This window comes from Macrotis lagotis, chromosome 7 (genome assembly GCF_037893015.1).
Source record: "Macrotis lagotis isolate mMagLag1 chromosome 7, bilby.v1.9.chrom.fasta, whole genome shotgun sequence".
NCBI classification, from domain to species: Eukaryota; Metazoa; Chordata; class Mammalia; order Peramelemorphia; family Peramelidae; genus Macrotis; species Macrotis lagotis.
The window spans coordinates 13,855,151-13,872,678 of NC_133664.1; the positions used below are offsets into that span (position 1 = coordinate 13,855,151).

The 17,528-nt window shown below is 44.9% G+C and overlaps 2 protein-coding genes across 2 annotated transcripts in view; both read left to right on the forward strand.

The window, feature by feature from the left end:
* The window catches only part of KLHL7 (kelch like family member 7), a 50,118-nt gene extending 48,336 nt beyond the window's left edge, over positions 1-1,782 (forward strand). The window contains exon 11 of the mRNA XM_074195464.1: positions 126-1,782. Coding sequence (XP_074051565.1) covers positions 126-409 — 284 coding nt within the window. The 3' untranslated portion in view covers positions 410-1,782. The remainder of the gene's footprint in view (positions 1-125) is intronic.
* Positions 1,783-2,487: 705 nt separating this feature from the next.
* On the forward strand, positions 2,488-13,246 carry NUP42 (nucleoporin 42). Its single transcript, XM_074195465.1, has 7 exons — positions 2,488-2,667; positions 3,177-3,414; positions 5,259-5,353; positions 8,150-8,226; positions 8,860-8,946; positions 10,091-10,175; positions 11,686-13,246. The coding sequence occupies exons 1-7, from the start codon at positions 2,538-2,540 to the stop codon at positions 12,291-12,293; spliced, it is 1,320 nt and encodes a 439-aa protein (XP_074051566.1). The 5' UTR covers positions 2,488-2,537; the 3' UTR covers positions 12,294-13,246.
* Positions 13,247-17,528: the final 4,282 nt, after the last annotated feature.

Below are 17,528 nucleotides of genomic sequence, written 5' to 3' on the forward strand. Positions count from 1 at the left end.
ATTCTAATCCAAGAAAAGTTATACAAATTGAAATGTCTTTAAAAATGCCTTCGATCATTAGAAATATTACTAGGAGTCATTCTTTCCGATCAGATATAATAATTTCTTGTTTCCATCTTTCGCAGGTGGTCTGGACAATGTGGAATATTATGATATTAAGCTGAATGAATGGAAGATGGTATCGCCAATGCCATGGAAGGGCGTGACAGTAAAATGTGCAGCAGTTGGCGCCATAGTTTATGTCTTGGCTGGCTTCCAGGGTGTGGGTCGTTTAGGGCACATCCTTGAATACAATACCGAAACAGACAAGTGGGTTGCCAACTCCAAAGTCCGAGCTTTCCCAGTAACCAGCTGTTTAATTTGTGTTGTTGATACCTGTGGAGCAAATGAAGAAACTCTTGAAACATGAAGCGTTCTCATGGACGAGATATTTTCTGAGTCTCTGAAAACAGTGGCATTCCCCCTGTGCTTCCTTCTGACATTTTTGTTACATTTTTTAAACTAAAATTTGTAATTGAAGTAAAATCCCTCTAAAATGCTTATTTTAAGTGGGTTCTCTTCCTTCCAATCTAGCAGGAATAAAATTTGCAGAATTGTAAATACTCAATGAAAATATAAGTTGCTGACCAAGGGTGTTTGTCCTTGCAGCTTTTTAGGTCCAGCTGTGTTCATAGGGTTATGAGATTAGATCACTGGGAAAATGAAGCTAACCCAACTCTCACTGAAGGCTCTGTGTAGCCTGCTATAATTTACAGTTTCTGCTAAGTTCACAGCAGTAGTAGAGTCGAGGCCCAGGTGCTTCGATGGAACAACTTGGTTTGTACTTATCCTTGGATGTTAGCTTAAATATGGAGGAAACATTATTTGTTCATGTGTCAAGGCCAAATGTATTCCTTCCTAAAAGCTGGCAAGTCCATCTAGTCCACACTTCCCACATACACATCTCATGCAGAAATGCAAGTGTCTGTCCAAGTCTACACCAAGTGGGTATAGAACCAGTTTCATTTCTTTGGTATTACTGTGCTGATGGGAATCCAAAATTTGGAACATCTCCTTCCAAGTGACCTAACAGAAGGAGTCCGGCTCACCATCTCCACTTTCAGTACAATACTCCATTTAAGCACCAGGAGAAGGCTGTTTAAAACAGACTTCTGAGTTGCCTGGGATAACAATTGCAGTGCGTGCATCACTTGTTAGGCTTTGCGCTTCATTAATCTATTACTGCTACCTTCTTAGATAAGATGCCTTCCTGGTTTTCTCTACAACCGTTAGTAAAATGTCAGCCTTCCAGACTTGATGTCTTTGCCACGTGGCCAATCAAATCTTTAGGAATCCTTTCCATGAAATTCTTCCCAGTAACAATTAGTTCCTGGTATTCTGCCTTTTAGGGAGTCCTGGAAGCCCTGGGTCATCAACATGCAGATTTCATCCAATGAATATCCTTGTTTCAATTCAGGTGGACCAGGTTCCATTTTGTCATTTCTAGATTATTAAGACTGTGTTGTTAGCATTTGCTTTTTACGTTTGTAAAATTCATTTGTATTTTAATTTTTATTGTATTAAATGTTGATACTAAATTCCTAAATTCAGAAATTAAAAACAACGACAGTACGGTCAATGAGCATCTCCATCCTGTAGAATTTTTCATTGTACATTCTTAGAATCTATTCCTTCTTCAACAGGTTCTTGATTAACCATTTGCCATATTGTGAATACGCTAATATGACCCCATCGATCCCGTGCAAAGCCACGTGGGCAAGGTTTTCCCTCACCCTTGGTTCTTTTTTTTTAATTTACTTGGATAAAATGTTTTATCTAGTTTGTTGGGGTTTTGCTTATGAGTAGGGATGGCATAAAGTCCAGCTTTATTCCTCTTTGTGCTCGGGGCTGCCCCTTCACCTCTGGCCTCGCCCCTCCTCAGAAGTCAAGTCGCCCCTCTGGGCGGCGCCTCCCCCACCCCCTCCTTTCTAAAGGGGGTTTGCCCCCCGAGCCAAGGGGTCCGTCCCCGGGCCCCACATCACACCTGCCTTCGGGGGGTTCCTGGGCGAAGCCTCTGGCGACTGGCGCGGCGGGCCGGGGTCCCGGGGGGCCCTCCACGTGGCCGGGCTCAGTGTACTGCGGAGGTCGGAGGTCAGAGGGGGTGGGGGCTCCTCTGACCCCCTTGACTAACTGTGGCTACATCGGGCGCCTCCCGGCCGAACTCAACCCCTGGGACCCCGGCGGGGCGGCCCGGTGCGGAGGCCGCGGCGCCCCACGCCCCGGCTGCCACGCGTGGAGGCGCCGCCGACTGAGCGTGCGCGCGCCGCCACGACGCCGCGCATGCGTGCGCCGAGGCCCCGGGCCGTTAACGGGCCTCCCCGAGAGGCCCCGCCCCGCCCCCGGCGGCTCGCCGCCCATTGGGCCTGCGGGGCGAGGCCCCGCCCCCGCGCGCGCGGGCGCCGGGCGATGACGGCGGCGGCGGCCTAGGAGCGGCGGCGGGCGGCGGGAGCGGGCGGCGGGAGCGGGCGGCGGGAGCGGGCGCGCCGGGCGCCGCCGCCATGACCATCTGCCACTTCTTCCTGCAGGGCCGCTGCCGCTTCGGGGAGCGCTGCTGGAACGAGCACCCGCGCGGCGGGGGCGGCGGCGGGGGGGGGCGGCCTCCGCAGCAGCCCCCGGCGGCGCCCTCCGGTACGGTGACCCGGGCGGCCGGCGGGCCCCGGGGGGGCGGGGTGGGGGAGGGGCGGGGGCCGGGCCCCGCCCCCGCGCCCCTGTAACTGTAGCAAAGTGTAACTGTAGCGAAAAGTAACTGAAGGAAGGAGCGCGGGACTGCTACATTGTAACTCACCCGGAACCTCGGAGCCCACCCGAGGCGGCCCCCGCCTTAAGGATGTGGCATTTTGCTGTAAAATGACAGCACTTTCAATTCTGTGCAATAAAATGGAGTTTTGCTACGATTTGCCACATTGATGCCCTGCTTCAGTCCAGTTTTGATTCTGCAGTCGCCCAAATTTACCACTGTCTTAAAAAAATTGAACTGGGATTGGAATGCTTACTGAACCCTTCCGTCTTCTGTAATGTTCTTAAAGATGCAATGAAATGAAACCGTGGATAGGCCTGTTTATGTAAGGTTGTAAAGATTTTTTAATAAAAAGAAATGACCAGTTCAATAATATTCAGGTTTTATTTTTTTATTTTAGGTTGTAACAGAGGGGGATGGAGCGGCAGTTCTCAGAGATATTCTAATATCATCCAGCCATCTAATTTCTCCAAAACCACAACTTGGGGGGGCAGCAGAGATCCAGGGAAGACACCCTTTGGGTCCTTTGACTCAGGGCCATCCAGTAGTGGAAACAGAAATGTGGGGTTTTCTCAGAATAGATTCTCTGCAGTGAGTTCTAACCAAGTGGATGGGCAGAAAGATGACGATAAACTGATGTAAGTGGCTTTGAGAAAACCCCCTACTCATAGAGATAATCCTTCACATTTGCAGTGATAGCTCTTTTGTTCTGTGCTGTTTTATATTTCATGCTTAGCTTTAGTATTAAATGGCTTGACCTCCATACAACCTCTGCCCTGCAGTTGACTTGGGGTCACACCAGAATCGAGGTCCTTCCGACTTGTTCTCTTTGTTTCAAGTGCCTCCCGTAGCCCCCAGTGCTTCTTTTTTTAGTTTTGTTTTGTTTTTTGCAAGACAATGGGGTTAAGTGGCTCGCCCAAAGCCACCCAGCTAGGTCATTATTAAGTGTCTGAGGCAGGATTTGAACTCGGGTCCTCCTGACTCCAGGGCCAGTGCTCTATCCACTGCCACCTAGCTGCTCCAACCCATCTTTAAAGCTTCATTGATGACTGAAACATCATTGGTGTTCAATCGTAACCCACTCTCTGAACACACTGGGTATTTTCTTGGCAGAGATAACTGCAGTAGTTGGCCACTTCCCTCTCCAGCACATTTGACAGTCAAGGATAAAAGCCCAATAGGGTTTTAAGTGGCTTGCCCAAGGTTCTGCACCTGATGTCTGAAGTGGGATTTGAACTCAGCTCTTCCTGACTCCAGGCGGGGCGCTTGTTCCCGTGCTCAAACCTAGTTACAGCTTATTTTTATAAGTGATATATTTCCTAGCTACTTCAATTTTCAGAAACTGGAAAATACTCTTAGGCTTTTGGATCTGTGATCACTTCATCTGCTTGCTTGCTATTCAGTTCTGTTCAAAGTAGCTGAATGTGTGATTTGCTTCTTGTGAAATAGAGGCCATTTTTGAGAAGCAGAATGTTATGTGATCAGTGATGAAATGGATTTGAAATTGGTCACTGACTTCGCTCAGCCTAGCATCCCACCCCACTGAGAGGCTTAAATAAGCCAGCTTTTTTCCTACAGGCTCTTTTCCTCTCTAGAACTCAACAGGAAGGTCTAGGGACCAGCAGCAACTGCTTGGTAGGAGGCATTTTGAGCCCCATTTGTCATTGAAAAATAAGCCCTTTTCAAAGTTTGCTAGATGTGCATAAAATCCCAAATCCAGTACAATAACCTGTTACTCATCTTTAATTTTGTTTTCCATTTCCATTTCTGAACTAATGCATTGCGTTTTCCTTGTATAATAATGTCCTTGACAGTAACAGAGACACGTAACTAAATTAGCAGGGAAAGCAGTTCAGGACTGTTTATTTTATTACATCGTAATTCTTGTAAAATACATGGCATTAATGTATGGTCTGCATACCGTAATTAGGATATTCTGATTAACCCAAACACTTGGTTCCCTGCCTGCTGAATTATAATTTCCTGTCATTTGAAATCAAGAGGATGTTTTGTCCATTGTTGATAACAATAGCCATGAGGTCTGAGCAGCTGCTTAGAGGATGACCTACAGGGGACTGTGAAAAGATGCGACTTACTGTTTTTGTAAATACCTGTGTTACTAATGTCAGAAAGTTCCTCTTCTGTGGCCCACCAAGAGTTGCTTTATGCCACAGCAGGTCCTTGGACTTGCTCTGAAGGCTGAATCTTTACATAGATCCTAAGAGATGGGCACAACGTTCAGACCTTCCTGAGAACATGGAAAGACCTTGTCCCAGCTCAGCCACCTAAAGACATTTATTTCTTTGTGTTTAAAGAACACTACCTAAATTAAAGAATAAGATAAAACTAAATCTTTAGCTCTATATCTTAAATAGATAAGCATTTTTCAGAGATTTGAAGTCATTAAAAATAGACTCAACTATGAAAGTAGATTTTTTTAATAGCATTCTGAAGTTTGTTTTATTGCTTTTTCCCCCCTCAGTGAAGGAATAATAAAAGACATGGAGGTTTGGGAATCTTCAGGGCAGTGGATGTTCTCTGTTTATTCACCAGTGAAAGAAAAGTCAAACATATCAGGTAATAGAGGAATTATCTCTGCACATATGTGTTGTTCATTGCTTCTGACAGTTTTGCTATGAGTGTCAGTGAAGGTGCCAACCTGCCTCGGGAGAGGGACTGACTTTCCTTCTTTGAATGTCTCTGCATCAGCTCCGTAATGTGTGTACGAGTGTACATTTCAGTCTATAGTTACGAGATAGATGAGCTCTCTTCCCCTTCTGTGTCTGTCAGTCAGCATCTCCCTGTAGTGTGCATCACACATGCTTGCTGCCTTGACAGGGAGAGGCTGACTTCCCCAGGGGCCAGTGGTGGTGTGCTCGGTGGGTCCAATGTCCTCGATGGCCTCTGTTGCCATCACTTCTCTGGGCTCTCAAAATGCTAAGATTCAAAACTTCACGTGGGAGAGGTTCAGAAAAACTGTTGTTCCCATCAGTCTCTGCACCTAGGAAGCTTTCCTTGAGGTTTCCCTTATTTTCTCTGGCTGTCCTCTTGCAACCTGGAAGGGCCCTCCAGTGCAGAAGGCCTGAAGTTCATGCCAAGGCCATCCCTGGTCCAGGACAGGTTTGAGGTGGGGGAAGGCCTGGTCAGGAAACAGGGCAAGGAGATAAGGGTACTTTGCAGGCAGCAAGGTCCCTGTATGAGCCCTGACCTGTGGCCTTGCCTTGGGCAGCACCTCCCCCTGGTCCCTGGCTCAAGTCCGCCCTGCCCTTGGGTTTCTCAGTAGCCTCTGCTTCCTCAACTTCAGAGGGAGGCTGCTCCTTTGCCCCTTGGTTTGGGTCCTGGACCCATCTCAGTAGCGTCCTGGATTATATAAAATGGGAATTTCAGAAGCAAACAGCGCTACCAAACACAAAAGTGATTGTTTACAATGCAGGGACTGAGGGTCAGCTAGCCTATGAGGGCAAACGAGTGAATATTAAGCACCTGTTGCATGCTAGATGCTGCTAAGAAGCTCATCTACAAGACCTCCCTCTTTCTCAGTGACATAGCCCGCTTGGGCCTCTGTTGCCTGACCACCACCTGCTCATCCACCCGTTGGACAATCAGTGTTGCATGTCTTACCCTTTGTATACTGGGTGCTGACAGATCCTTGGACTGTTGATCACGAGGCCTGATGAACCCTTTCCTGGAGAGATCAGACATGAATGAAAGAAACCCCCCCCCCCCACTCCCTCCTGACTCTGGTCCAGCCTCCACACAGGTCTGACTGGGTTATCTCAACACTTCCTACCCTTCACCTGTCAGCTCCTGGGGCTCCCTTGCCTTTCCCACCCTCCTTGGGAATCCTACTGTCCATGAGGCACCTTCCACCAAACCCTTTACTGATGGAGCCACCTTGGCGACCGTCCCCAGCCTGTCCTGGGTCAGTCTGCTTTCTCTGGCTCTGTTTGCATGCTGAGCCTCCCTGTTAGACTGGGAGGGGCTTTTGTCTGTCCTTTTGCTTCATGACCCTTTACTCAAGGCTTATTCATTCACTCTCAGACCTACTGAGGCTGGATGACCAGGGAAGGGAGTTCTTTGACCTCCACTGTGTGTTATCTCCACTGAACCACTGACCTTGAGATGCCTTTGGGGAGCTGCTGGATCATAAGAAAAAATAGGTTAGTGAAAGGGCAGAGAAAGGAAGGCAAGAAGACCTACTGCCAACAGAGAGCTGATATCCCAAGACCCCTGACTTGGCAGCAGAAACAAAGGTGGTGGTCCACAGTCAGAGAACCTGGGTTCCTACCCTGCCCGACTGACTTAGCAAAGCACACTACCCTTCAGGACTCATTTTCCTCATCTATAAAATGAGGTGGTTGGATTAGATGGCCAGTTAGCTCTTTGCAGCCCTATATGTCTTAGGCTCCAACCCGGGAGACTCGCCAACTTCACTATCAGCAGTGAGTCTACAACTTAATAGATAGATCAAGTGGAATGGGTCAGGCTCAGAGGACAAAACCTAGGTAGAAGCAACTAAGAAACTAGGTCAGAACCAACTAAAAAGATCTGAATTTAATTTGCTATTGAATCACCTGTTGGACTTTGTAGGAACACTATTAATAAGCTAAAGGAGAAAAAGACCTTCAGTGATTAGAACTGGGAGATAAGAGGTAGCATTTGAACCCAAGATCAGAGATAAGAATGGAAATAGGAAAGCAAGAGTGCCAGTAGTAGTAGAAGTCATGTCCCCTCCTGCCCTTGTCACCATCAGTAACCTTCACATCATGATCCCCCTCAGGTAATGCGAAATCCTTGACTGATGCTGCTCCGTAGTTGGTTCATTCCAACTGAAGTGACCCTTTGGAAGGGCCTGACCTGTGTCCTCCCTGTCTGCTCCTGCCTCCTCAGTTCTCCCCATCACCAGCTCCCTCCCACCTGCCCTCCAGAACATTCCCTAAGGAAAGGCACCCAAGCAATCTCATAATCCTTGATCATTTCTTCTTAAATTCCCATTTTATGTACTCCAAGATGCTTCTGAGATGGGTCCAAGACAAAACCCACAACTGAATATCCAAGAAGCCAAGTGTCAGAGCCAGGATCCAGACACAGGCTTGCCTCCACTTCCTCCAGCCTTCTCCTTCTCTCATGCAGATGGCAGGGCCTTCTCCAGGGTATCATCCAGCCCAGGTTTCTGATAAAAGCTCCTGGAGGCTGAAGGCTGGTTCAGTTCTCTGTCCCAGAATCTACATGCTGAGCATCTTTAACATTGTCTTGAATTGCCAACTTTTTAATATTTTGTCCAAATTAATTAGTAACTCATGAGATCTTGGGGATCTTGTTTCTGAAAAAATATGCTGTTTTCCTCAGATTCCCATTGATTTCTCCTTGCAGGTTTTACAGACATTTCCCCAGAAGAGTTGAGACTTGAATATTCTAACTATATAACCAGCAATAATTTACAGAGCTACGTAAGTTTAGTTCCTATTCGCTTTATATTTAGACATCATTACCAGGCATCTGTTTCCTCTGTTCATTGTTGGTTGTTTGTAAAGTTGATGAATTTTGGTTTTGGGTTTTTTTTTTCCCTCTTGAGGATATTTAAGAAAACTTTTTCTTAAGCTGAACCAGTTACATAAAATTATGGTCATCATGACTTAATTAATTTGGAGCATCATTAGATTACGTAGAAAAACCACTGAAGTCAATCTTGAAACCCTTTCTTTATATTACATAAATGAACACATCTTGAAGAAATAAGACTGGACCTTGAAAACTATATTAACCTTGAACATTTTATGAACTTTGCTTCTGTCTTCTATTTGCCTATTAGCACAGGAAGGTGTGGTGCAGAGGGTGGGCATATCTGTGTAAGGGTCATTGCCCATTTGTGGGCAGGCCACAAAAGCTTTTTATAACATACCCTTTCAAAGATGCAGAGGCCAGTCCAATTTTGTTAGGCTTTGTAACTGGAGAAAGTTATACCTAAGGGGACAATTCTTTAAATAACCAAGAGATTTTGTCTTTGTTAATGTTTAGCATTTAAAATATCCCTTAAACTCTTCAATAGTGACTGGCATGTTTATCCATTGTGTTTATTTCAGCTAAATTCCATCCAGCAGTTAGTAAACCTGTGGAAGAACAAGTTACTTGAGCTGAAGAACATAAATCCAGCAACCAAAGGAGCTTTGGTGAGGACTGCTCTTGGGCTTTCTCCCAGGGTGGTGGTCTTGGCCTGCATGGATATAGAAGTTTTCCTCTCTTGTTGGGGAATGGATTTCCCCCCTAAACAGTGTACAGATTAGGAATTAGTACATGGATGTTGTCCAAAAAGGGGTTTTTGTTTGACATGATATACTTAAAAAATTTCCTTCCTTCCTAACTTCCTTCCTATCTTTCTTTTCTTTTCTTTTCTTTTCCTTTCTAATACTTAGGAAACTTGAGTTTTCAGTTTTAATGTTAAACTTTTTGAGAACTGGAACAAGATAGATTAATTCCAAGAATCTCAAGTTCAGTACTTGAGAAGTATAGAAATTGGTTTTGAAAATGGTTAACTATAAGTATCTCTTCATTGTAATGGTAGCAGTCTTTTATAAGTGAATGCACTTGATAATGCGTGTATTCTTGGTCATTTATCAAAATCAAGAAAAATGATTCTGATTAGTAGAAGAGGATTCCAAATGGACCCATTTGTCTCTAATAACACTTAGGGTAGACTAGTTAGGACATATCAGCCTGTCATTCACATTATTTTTTCTTCAAAACTCTCTTAATAGAAAAGAAATTATGTGATCTAATAAATTATGGTATATTAATGTAATGATACCATAAAAAAAATAGTAGAAGCATACTGAGAAATGGAGAGAATTCTTATCCAAGAAGTAAAGCCTGATAAGCAAGCCCAGAGGCAAACTTTGTTACAAAAGCAGGAAAGAGGCAAAAGAATTCCAGTTGGGTGACTTGTCCGGGCTTCCCTCAGCTATCACCTGTCCAAGACAGTCCTTGTACCCAGGTCTTTAAGAGAAAAGGCCTGGGGCTCTATCCAGCTAGACCACCTTTTGAATTCTCTGGACTTGGCTCGTCTCTCATGAAATGAATGAGTTTGCTATTTTTTAATTAAATGAATTTTAATCATGAACTCATTATTTTATAATATAATATTTGAGTTGACTGATATTCTCCATATTTGTGGATCAGTCTAAAATAGGCAATGAAATATGTTCCCTTTTCTACTTGTACTTATCTAAAAGGAAGAATTCTTGTTTAGGTAGTCATGTGTAAGAAGGCTTTCTCAGATTTAACAATTGAGAATTGTTTTTGCATTTGCTTTTGAAGCTTTCTAAACTGAAGAGCGGCGGGAGTCAGGCAGCTACTCCATTTGGATTTCAGAGTCAGCAGACCTCCACGTTCAGTTCATCTGGTAAGTTCCAGAGGAGTCAGCAGTTGGTGGACCTTTCCGGGTTGACCATCTTTCTCCCACTGGAGGAGAGAGGGGGACTGGAGATCCCTGTGCCCTGGCCCAAGGGACCTTCCCCTCTCTGCCTGGGCTGAGGCTCACACATTCTCACACATGGAAAGCACTTGCCAAACTTTGAAGCCCTCTCTCCAGGGCAGTTAGAAGTTTTAGCAGCATTATTTCAACCCAGGCTTGCTGAAGTCCCTCCCCTTTCTCCTGGCTCCATTAAAGACCCAGCTCAGCAGACAGCCATGAAGGGGATGACAGATTAGACCTCTCCTTTCTTCTGAGAAGGCTTTTATAGGATTTGACAGGCTCTGGCCTTACAGACAAGCTGAGGGTGGTGTGGCCACAGCTCTGGGGACTGACTTAATAAGATGCACATGAGCAGCAGCAGCACGGCAGTTTTGAGAGTGGAAATGCCGTATGTAGGGAAGGATGGATTCTGATCTTCCTGAAATGGCTGCACTAGCAGACTCCCTGGGCAGGGAGTTTTGGGCCAGAGAAAGCTTTTTCCTGCCCCTCACATGGACTCTGTAGACCTCAGAATGTTCCAAGCTGTCCCCCTAGCTCCCCTGGGGAAGAGGACCAGATGTGTCTATTAGAGTGATGACAGAAGGACCACGGCCACAGCAGGTGACAGGCTTCAGTCAGGGGGTAGGGAGGTGAAGAAGAGAGCTTCAGGGAGCCCCTCATAATAAAAGTGGCTGAGGGCCCCAGCAGGCAGCCGAAAAGCCAGATCCTGGGAGGGGGACTGATGCAGAAGCCCACTGTTCAGTCAGCAGCTCTCTGTTGAATTGTTTACAGAACCTAGGAGTTTTTCTTGTTTGTTTTTTTCTTTGATTGGATTTTTTTGTGGGGGGGATTTTTTTTAAAAGTGGTGTGAGACCAGTTTAGGTTGGGAGGCCTTGTATCTCCTGTACACTGTCTCCCCTCACTCCGCTGGTCTCATCTTGGTGGCACATGGGCCTGTTGGGGATGAGATCATGGTTCTTGTTGCTCCACAGCCCACCCACAGCCCACCCCTGAGCCTGGAACACAAGCCTGCAAGGGCTGGTCATATCCCCTGCCTTTTGGAATCGTTGGGCCTGAGCTGCCTTCCCTGAAGAAGATGCCCAGCAGTGGCCCTGGACATAATTAACAGTTTAAAGGGACTTTGTTCTCTCTCCCCCTCCCAGCCCTTTGTCTGCTCTTTGCCTTCCTCCTAATTACTCCCACTGCTGTGGGGCTTTCATCATTACAAGGCTGGGAGGAAGGTAGCATCAGACTCCTCTGAGAAAGTAGAGTCTGAAGTCCCTGGATTGCCCTCCCAGGGACCCCCATTAAAAAGTGTTGGCTTCAGGACACTCCCCCCCACAGTGACCTGACCCCCAAAGGGTCAGGTCCCCTCCCCTGACAGAGAAGCAAGGAAGGGGAAAGAGCTGAAGAGGCCGGCCACTTTTCTGGACTTAGCAGGTTTCTTTTCTCATTCCAGTCGTAGGTTTCCCGGGGAACAGTAACAGCGGTAACAGTGTTCAGAATTTTAGTTTTAAGTCAACTTCAGGATTTGGTGCCACGCCTTCTAACAGCAGCACGGTCTTTGGGTCTCAAGGGATACCAACTGCTCCAGCCCTGACAGCTGCATCTTCCTCTACCTCAACTCTGACCACCTCTGCTCCCACTTCCTTTGGGTTTGGGGAGTCGGGGGCCGTCTCTGCAGCATCTTTTTCATTTAAAAGTCCGGAAGCTTTTAGTTTTGGATCAGCTGGGTTTTCAGGATTTCCTGCTTCCTCTCCATTAGGCACAGCAGGTGCCCCGGGCAACCTTGCCTTTGGGGAGGGTGGCAGCACTCCAGGAGGAGGTGCCTTTGGCCCCTCGGGCTCAGGCGCAGGGGCCAGCTTGTTTGGACTGTCCAGCGGTGGCTGTGGGCATAGTAGTGGTACCTCATCCTCTCTCCCATCATCTGGGGGCAGTAACACAGAGCACTTGTTCACCCCCAAAAATGAACTAACAGCAGAAGAACTAAAACAGTTTGTGGCCAAGAAGTTTACATTAGGCAAGGTTCCTCTCAAGCCACCACCAGAAGGGCTTTTAAGCATCTAAATGGACCCATTTTAAACCCAGGAGAGCCTGCTTTGTCAGGGGTCATTGGAATAGGGGACACAGGATGAGGCTTTGCACAGAATTGTTCTGACTTTGAAATTGTTTCTTTTCCCTTGGCTCTATTTTCATGTCCTCCACCAGGCAGGTGGGGAATCACAACAAATGACCAGGAGTGATGTCATTATGAATGGGATGACTGGGACGATGGGTGGCTCCATCCTGGACCCTCTTTCCCCCTCCAAGTGGGTTTCCCTTCTGCCCCTTCCACTTGTTGGCACCATGACTGTTAGAGGCTGTGCCATTGTCTAGAGCACAACAGACAGTGGGTAAGATAGCCAGCTAACAATAAAAGAAACTTAAAACTTTCCTGGTAAAGAATATGTTTAAATAGAAGTGAGAAGTTTTTATTCCTAAGCAATAATAGGCAATTTTTCTTTCCCACAAGTTTGTATCTCTCTTGATTTTATAAAAGAAAAAATTCCAGGGTTGCCAATTGAATTACTTAGAGCATTTATATGACTAACATCTTGATAGCAGAGTGATTGCTAGAATGCTGATAATTCTTCTTGATGTCTTGTGAAGAAGAACACCCCCGTCTGATAGATGAATAGTGAGAGATGGAAGTTATGACCTGCCCCATGAGCTCATGGCGAGGGGATAATGGAGCCTGCCTCCTCCGGATTGTGCTGGGGAGTCTCCTCTTTGTCCTCAGCCGGGGAGGAGTGGGCTATTGTACCGTTTATCTCCAGTGAAGGACTGAAGGCAAAGACCTGCAATTACCACTTGATAAAATACATTCTAAGTTCTATAGTGTGCGGTCTCATACGCCTTCTTTTTTAAACCTGCAGCGCTCCACAGCCAGCACTGGAGATGGCGTTGCTGTATAGGTTAGTGTCTTGTCTTGGACCATTTTTTAATGAAAATTAAAACTTTTGCCTAGCAGCTGTGTTCTAGATGAATGTAGCCCTTGTGATTTTTTTTTTTTAGCAGCACCCTTTCAGAGTTCCACATAGGGACTCCCAATCCACACACTTCCACCACCCCTCCAAGGCAGCAGTCCTGGAGGCAGCTAGAATTTGAAAGAAACCCAGAGCTACCCCAAAGATGTCTCCCAGGAGCTTTGTCTCCCAGATGAGGACTGTCTGCAGTCAAAATGGGAAACAGGGAAACCCCAGCAGGGGTTTGGTTAAGGTCACTTAAGACAGTTCCAGCATCTCTTGACCATGTTGACTTCCTGGTATCTTTCCTGTCTCTGGGGGTGCTTCCTCCTACCTCCCCAGAACTGAGCATCTAGGCAATAATACTGGAGCAGGTTAAGTTTACAAAGCATATTATCTCCAAGTTGAACTGCTGATTGAACAGGAGTTCAGTCGGCAGTGCTGCCTCTCTATGGACTAGTCCTGCTTTGGGTTAAGCTCACTGTGCAGAGCTCTGCTGATGGCCCTTCCATCTGGCCCCCTAGCTCAGATTCAGGTTCCTTAACTTGTCATTTAAGACCCTCCACAACTTAGGACTAATATCAACCCCTTCCCCCGTTTTTTTATTCACAATCTGGATTTCAGCCAATTCAGATTCCTTCATATCCCCCAAACAGCCCATGCTCTAATGGACTCCATATGTCCAGGGTGCTTCTTTCCCCAATCCACACAAATTCCTGTCCATTCTTTATAAACCAGAATTGCCTCTCCCGGGTCAGAAGGCTTCATCTGCCCTCTCATATTGATTACACAGGACTGGGGGGGGTAGTCGGCTCCCCTTGGCATCCTGAAAACTCCTTCAGGGTTCAGCCGCACCCTCTTCTAAACTTTTTTAGGCAGCGAGGGCCAAACTGAAAACAATGAAAAAATCATAAACTTTGTCTCTGCACATAGTAGGCATTTCATGAATGAAAATGAATACTTTCTTCTGTCCCACCTGGCTTATTTGAATATTGCCATTAAGTTGGAATCAGCTTAAATGTTTTAAATGACCAATTTACTCTAATTGCTGCTTTAAGTATGACACTATCAGTTGCATTTCTGAACTGAGAATTGAGTATCCTTTTTTAAAATGTTATCAGAATGAATATGGCAATTTTACACAAATTAAGGTCTCAATTCTGTCTGTCAACCATCTCTATTAAAGCATAAAAATAAGAAAACGACTAAGGAGTGATGACCCATCAGAAGTGAAACTCCTGTTCCTTCTCCTTCTACTCCTTCGGCAGAGGCAGATTGGAGATAGAAAAATTAGACTAGAAATCCATCAGGATAATGGCAGCTATTGCCTGCTGCTTCCAAGTTTTTCCCACTTAATAAACCCTTTTTGGATCAAGTAACAGATGACTTTAAAGAATTCACCATTCACTTTTGTGTTGATCGTCATAATGAAACCTCAGGAGGGTCTTACATAAACAAAGATATCCCTCTTTCCCCTTGCTTAAGAAGCATCCCTGTGACCTGCCCTCTTTGGCATTTAAGAACCTTCGTATTCTGGATCGAAGTTCGACCAACTGAGCTCCCATCACTGCCCTTACAGACTCCACTTTTGGCCAGTTTGGTCCGCTAGCCACTCTTCCTTACCAAATTCCATCTCTCCCCTCCACAAAGCCTGGAATGCTCTTCCGGTTACCTCCACCCCTTGGAATCTATGGCTCGGTTCAATACCTCCTGTATTAGGCCTTTCCCTATTGTGAGTGGTCACCAAATAAAAGACTTGGTCTAAATCTCACATTTTCTTAGCAGGGTACATGCATCTTCCCCATGGAAGGCAAGTCCATTCCTTGAGTGCACAAGTCTTTCATTGTTGTCTTTCTGTCCCTACTGCTGAGCAAATTGTCCATCCTAGAGAAGAAACTTAATAAATGCTCAGTGAATTGAATGTCTCTTCTGGCCCTCCGCCCATATCACCGAATAACTTCAATGTACTGTTGTAATAAATGGATGTTCTTGGCATTATTCAGAGACACAATAATGTTCCACTTACTCAACATACATTTGGCACTCCTGAACACAGCCTGCAAAACCCAGAAATAAAAATTTGTAAATCTCTGAGAAATAAGAGCATAGTTGTTATGAAGCCTTTGTACCTCGCTCCTGGGAGAGCTGAATAGTGGTCCTAACTCTAAAGAATCAAACCTTTAGGAATCTGGCAGGATTCCCTAAAAGGACTTTGCTTTATTATTTTCTTCTATCCTCAACCTTCTAATCTCAAATCTTTTTCTCTTACAATTTAGAGGAAAAGATCACCCAGACACACACACACACATGTTTTTGAAGGTAGATATTCTACAATTACAAATTAGGGGTGATAATATTCTCTTTCCAGGAGGAATGGCCACAGGTAGCTGTGTAGTTAAAAATAATTCTTCTTTCTTGACCCATTATACCTGATCAACAACTCTGAAATTCTGAAGTGACCATAATAAATCTTAAGTTTGTCAAACGTAAGCCAGGCCTATTGAATTAAGTACATAATGTTAATGACACGCGTCGCTTAGATGTAAAAAGAATGAACAGTGAAACACTCTAGCGAATCTTTCAATGAGGACCAGTATAAATGTTAAAAAAAAAAAAGTAACATTTGACAGTAAGTTAATGAAATGGTCTGAATATTTGAGTATTTGTGGGATAAATGAAAATGAAGCTTAATTCATTCCATTTTTTTTTTAAAATTGTGTTTAGGTTGTGTCTATCCAATTATACAAGACAAGAAAGGTAATTTACAATCAATACACTAAGCTGTTGCCTCGAGGCCTTTTTCTCCAACACATATGATCAGCCAGCTGGAAGTCCCTTCTTATTTCCTCAGCCATTTATAATTTAAATAGCATTTAGAGCTGTCAGCATCGGAGCAGAGAAATCCACTAGCACTCCTAACATTGACACTGAAGGTTCTGCGGCTCTCTCTCTCGGAACCTTCCTTCAGGGCTCCCGAGATACTTTATTCAATGTGCATCATCTCACCACCAAAAAGCAACAACGAAAAAGCAAACGTCCTTGTATGTTCCTTTGTTGAACAAAAATCTACATTCAAAAACCTTTACGTGATTTTGTATTTAAATCTATAAAAGAATATGATTGCCCCAATGTTTTCATTTCAGTGGTAATAACTGACATTCATGCAACTTGGGGGCAAGGATTGTTTTAGTGTTTATCACAGGGTCTGACACATAGTAAGTACTTTAGGGAAGCTCGTTGACTTGCCAAAGTGCTCCCGACAACCATACTCTGAGGAAGTGGTCCAGGCCACCTAATCCCCATTTTACCAATGAGAAACAGAGACTGACCCAGCAGGTTATCTGTGTGAAGATTCAACCTTCAGTCTCTTCTACGATGTTGCCTCTCTACTCCATTGCCTGAAAAATATTGCACTATGGGTTGAGGCAAGTTATGGGGAAAATAAAGGACATGATTCCCCAAGATCTTGCAGTCCCAAATGGTGGAATGTAGTCCATACTACTGAGATACAGGCTGTAATCTTTAAGAAAGACTAAATCAACAGTAAAATTTTGGAGTTAGTCTGAAAACTTTTCCTGGAGGAAGCATATCACAAGAATTTAATGTTCAATTTTTTTTAATTGAAGTAGGAACAAAAGTGAACTGAGCTTTTGGGCAAAGGAAGTGATAGGAACTACAGCCATGGTTTCATTGATAGATGGAACTCTCCCTTTACCAACATAGGTCAATGACATGCAAGGTTTAATGATTTGACCAGAATCACACAGCCAATATGGAATTGAATCCAGGTCTTCCTGACTCTAAGACTAGCTTTTTCCACTAAACCACAGCCAGAAATGTACCTGGAAGCAGAGATCTTGCACTTTTGGCTATCTTGGAATTACATTAACCAAGTAAAGAATCTGAAAAAGCTTCAACCTCTCTAGTTTTGCATTTGGGAAAGGGAATAACAACAACCAAATAAAACCACATTTGTGCATCACATGTTTCTTGAAGTCACTGTTTTGAAGGAGGAGAAAGGGAGGGGGGAAAGCAAGGCAATAGTATTTTTAGAAAAGAGAGGTCTTCAGATGTTTTTATGATCCCATGCCTTCCACATGGTCCTGGTTTAGAGGAAACACCCATCAAGGGAACAGAAAAAATGAGTCTGAAAGATGGAATAGAAATGACTCTTCATTTATTAAAACTATATACACTAAAAGTTTTCATCGTCTAACCCTCATTCCCAAGAGGAGTGGACAGGCACTCCTTCCAAACGCATCTTACGAAATGACCAGGCTTCTGTTTATAGCTAGCT